General features: G+C 36.5%; 1 protein-coding gene across 1 annotated transcript; it reads left to right on the top strand.

The window, feature by feature from the left end:
* Positions 1 to 2,582: 2,582 nt before the first annotated feature.
* LOC148864693 (uncharacterized) lies at positions 2,583 to 3,464 on the top strand (the record flags this gene model as incomplete). Its single annotated transcript, XM_088976328.1, has 1 exon — positions 2,583 to 3,464. A coding segment is annotated over one exon (882 nt), but the record flags the coding sequence as incomplete, so codon positions are not given.
* Between the last annotated feature and the right edge of the window lie 1,519 nt (positions 3,465 to 4,983).

Below are 4,983 nucleotides of genomic sequence, written 5' to 3' on the forward strand. Positions count from 1 at the left end.
TTTTGGTTAACCAATTTTTAATTCTAAAAACTGAATTAGTCAAACCAAAAAATCAAAAACCAAAAAATTTATAGTTTGATTTTTTATTTTAACTGAATAATGCTCACCCCTAGTGGATGTCATCGGCAATGTATATAGAGGGATATTCGATGTATATTATATTATATTAAAATGGTTTACGATTTGATTTGGTTTATAAAATTTAATAAACCAAATTGAAACCATAAACCCTATTTTTCAAAATTATGAAACCGAGCCAAAGCGCAAATTCGATTTGGTTCAGTCTGGTTTTACGGTTTGAACCGTACAATGAATACCCCTATTTCTCCCTACACACGAGGCATTACCGGGTGCAATGAGGCCATGCATGAAACACTACAGTAGTGATGTATCATTCTTATCGATTCCGTAGCCCCTTGTACATGTGTGCAGCTGCTCATCAGACCTTCCGTTGGCCCATTTTTATTTGGTATTTAGGCTCAGTTTGGGAAGGGTGTTAAGAGGAAATCTATTGTCTTAAATATAGCCTAGCACTTTATCAGCTGCCTGCAGGTTAACCTCTCACTCTCTCATAATAAGCCAAACGGAAGGTCTCAGCCTCTCAGGATCAGGCCCCCCTTGATCAGCATATATAGAGATATATAGTCTACTTACCTCCATGACCAGGTCGCTAATCCTCAACCTCAAGGCTTCCCACACAGCTCCCTTCTGAGACTTTTCGCATCCTTCAGAATTGAAGGTTCATCCCTTGTACTTGCGAGAAATCACTGTCTTCGATGCATCAAACTTGATGTGACCTGGTGGATTTCATAAATGTAAAAATATTTTTTTGGATAATGGGTAGAAGTGCAGAAATTTTTTTTTTAAACATTAGTATCAAATAAAAAAGTTGCTATTGCTCTAAAAAACATTTTACCTAATACCAACGATTCCAAAAAAATAAACAAACACCATCTTTTTAAAAAATAATACTTTCAATCACACATCTACAGCACTGTTTTTTGAGAAAACGACACCGCTCAATGCCAAATACTAACTAACACGCAGAAGTCAAACGGGGTGATTACTCCCAACGAAGGAGATGGCCTGGGTTAAAAGCGTCCACTAACTAACACGCAGAAGTCAAAACCATCCTACTGATAGTTGGAATTATTAGATACCCTGTACTAATCAATCCAATTAAGGTTAGCCTTCAGTTCAAGGAATGGAGGGTTTTGGCTTAACACCCTTTCATTTTCATTAGTCATCCATTCGATCATTTCTCTCGAGTGTCGAGACGTATCTCAAATCTGTGCAAAAATGTATAGACTTGGTCGTTGACCTGTCTACGTACGTAATAGTGTAATACATAGTCAATACAAGGGTAAAAAAGGAATAATATATATATATATATATATATTATATATATATATATATATTTAACTCGAGAAAAACGGCAATTAAGTGGATGTTAAGGTTGGCACCAATTATGGCAGTAAATTATAGCAAAATTTTCTATCAAACCCCTATACTCTCCTCTACTAAGGAGTATAAATCTGCTCCTATTAAAATTGGCTTAGCTGCATTGAATCAAATTATATAGCCAAAAGTAAGATTCTACCCGTCCTATTATTCAGGAAAAAAAATTAATAAATTTTAATTATAAAATAGTAGTATATATAGTGGTATGCAACCCAACCCAACTTGACTTTTTTGGGTTGGGTTCGGGTTAATCCAATCCAAGTCGTAGCCTTATATTTTTCCTTATTTACGATAAAAATATGGTTAATATAAGAAGAGAATTAATGCCAATTTTTTTCTTATTTAATTGTCAAGCAATTTTATTCCTTCCTATGTAATCGTGTCTTTTGCTAATGAAAAAAGCACTCAAGTCCTTATCAAACATTATGCAACTCACTTGGGATCGAATCCGGCGTCCACCCTTTTTTTTTTTTTTTAGGGGTGGGGTGGGTTATGGATTGGGGGAGATGGTCTATGCCCCCCATTGTCTAACCCTTCAGAACATATAAAAAAAAAGCACTCCCTATATGTCATTTTATAAAGTTACTTAAAACTATCCTATAGTTTGTATTTTACTAAAACATCTCTTATAGTTTTACATTTTACCTAAACTTATAGTTTTCATTAAAAACTAACTATTTGTTTTGCCATCTGAAAATAATAACATGATCACCTAAACCAAGTGAAAGATGTTCAAGGGCAGGGACCCATGGTTATTTATTCCAAAAGCATCCCTAACACAATTTTGTATAGAAAGCAAAATTGATCAAATAGAGAAACCAGTGGTTATCCATGTTTTATTAGGGGCAAAATTGATATTTTGTTTTTAGTTTCTTTTGATTAAATTTTTTTGAATGGATGTTAGGGTTAAAACTGCCATTTTCCATTTTCATCTAATGGAAGATTGACTAAGTAAATTGATTACAAACTATAAATAGGGGATGCTTTAGTAAAACACAAACTATAGCATAGGTTTTAATAAAATCATGAAACTATAGGAGGTGTTTTAATAAATGACCCAAAAAAAATTTACTTACCTTTAATACACGTCCAAGATGAGAATGTAATGGTGCCAAAAAAAAAAAGTACAGATGGTAGGGTTTTTGCTTGAGAAAGCAGCCATTGAAGTGAACTCTGTAAATAACAACTCCTTCACATCTTTGGATGTTTTAACAAATGGTCATAGAGATTTGATGGATATGGACATGGAAGAGGCTATTCGAGGTGCCGGGGCTCTAAGATTCAGAGATATACCTCCAACAACCCATCATCAGACCACGTCAACACATCCCATAGTGCAGATCCCTCTAGCTGCACAACATGATGATCAAGTAATCCATGAAAGACAACAGGATTTCAAATTGTGGAAAAAACCTCAAAACCACGAAGACTGGGTGGAAAAGAAGCGGGGTACATTAATGGTGGTTGCATCGCTTATTGCAACCATGGCCTTTCAAGCAGGAATTAATCCTCCGGGTGGAGTTTGGCAAGAAAACAATGAAGATATATCACAACTTGCAGGAACCTCTGTGATGGCTGATATGTATTCAGACGTATTCCATGAATTCATCAACTTTAACACAGCAGGATTAATAGCCTCTCTAAGCATAATTCTACTGCTGATAAGTGGATTACCAATGAGACACAGGATTATTGTGTGGATTCTGATGGTGACCATGTGGGTCGCCATCACAGCAATGGCTTTAACCTACATTAAGTCATTAGATGCCTTGTCACTAGAATCTGAATATGGTATGCTTTGTAAGTTGAAGATTGTGATCATTGTGTGGTTGAGCCTCATGGGCCTTCTTCTACTGGTCTACACCGTTCGCCTGCTCAAAAGAGGGCTGAAAACATTGGTAAAACTGCTTCGGAGGAGAAGAAACCCAAACACATCAGCTGCTAGTATCATCAGTACATATTACTGCCATGTCTTGCATCTGATAGGGTTTCGTAGCCATTGACACTTCTCGTTTGTAGAGATAGGCATGGCATAAAGAAATTGGGTTTCACTGTGCAGACGATGACATATATAATAAAATTATAGTGTGTTGAATGTGTTACAAATGCACTCAACACCACACATTTGAAACATTGTGTTGTTTAAGAAAATGCGCAAGGATTCCACACAAATATTTGTGGTTTGCAGTGCATTTGTAGAGAAATCCAAGAGAAAATTGTGTTATTAACCTGTGAATTCATGGAGGCATTACCATGATTAAAATAAATACTTTGATTATATATTTATAATTTAAATTCTAAAATATTCGATATATATATGAATATATATAAATTATTATATTATATTATATTAAAACAGTTTACGGTTTGATTTGGTTTATAAAATTTAATAAACCAAATCGAAACCATAAACCCTATTTTTCAAAATTATGAAATCGAAGCAAAGCGCAAATTCGATTTGGTTCAGTTCGATTTTACAGTTTGAACCGTATAATGAAGAATGAACACTCCTATTTCTACGTCCCTGCACACGAGGCATTACCGGGTGCAATGGGGCCATGCATGAAACACTACAGTACTGATGTATCATTCTTATTGATTCCGTAGCCCCTTGTACACGCCTATTGTGTGCAGCTGCTCATCAGACCTTCCGTTGGACCACTTATATTTGGTATTTAGGCTCAGTTTGGGAAGAATGTTAAGAGAAAATTTATTTGGCCATCTACAATGAGGGATCAAATATTCCCCGAAGTTGCTGAAAGCAATTGAAATATAGTCTGAAGGAAGAGTTTGCAAGAGCTAGAGTGGGTACAAAACCAAAGACTTGGCAGCTGGGGCTAGCACTTGACCAGCTGCCTGCAGGTTAACCTCTCACTCTCTCAGAGGACGACAGGTTCAGGAGTCCTGAATAATCAGCCGAACGGAATGTCTCAGCCTCTCAGGGGATATAGAAATATATTGTCTACGTACGTACCTTCTCCATGACCAGATCGCCACTCGCTAATCCTCAACCTCAAGGCTTCCAAGCTCCAACACAGCTCCCTTCTGAGACTTTTCGCATCCTAATTCAGAATTGAAGGTTTTTTTCTTCCCTTGCGCTTGCGAGAAATCACTGTCTTCGATGCGACAAACTTGATGCAGATGTCAAAATCATCCTACTCATGGTTGGAATTTTTAGATTCCCTGTGCAAGGAATGGAGGGTTTTGGCTTAACACCCTTTCATTTTCATTAGTCATCCATTGGACCATTGCTCTCGAGTCTCGAGACATATCTCAAATCTGTGCAAGAATGTATAGACTTGGTCGTTGACCTGTCTACGTACGTAATAGTGTAATACATAGTCAATACAAGGGCAAAAAATGAATAAAAAATAGATATAACTTGAGGAAAACGGCAATTAAGTGGATGTCATGTTAAGGTTGGCGCCAATTGCCTATTTAAGGCAGCAAAATTCTCCGGCAAGTGAAGTGACAACATTGTTTTAGAACAAATCAATTGATTAGAAGAATTGAGAGATCTCA

Source organism: Nelumbo lutea, chromosome 3 (genome assembly GCF_056320005.1).
Source record: "Nelumbo lutea isolate HS-2025 chromosome 3, American lotus-T2T, whole genome shotgun sequence".
NCBI classification, from domain to species: Eukaryota; Viridiplantae; Streptophyta; class Magnoliopsida; order Proteales; family Nelumbonaceae; genus Nelumbo; species Nelumbo lutea.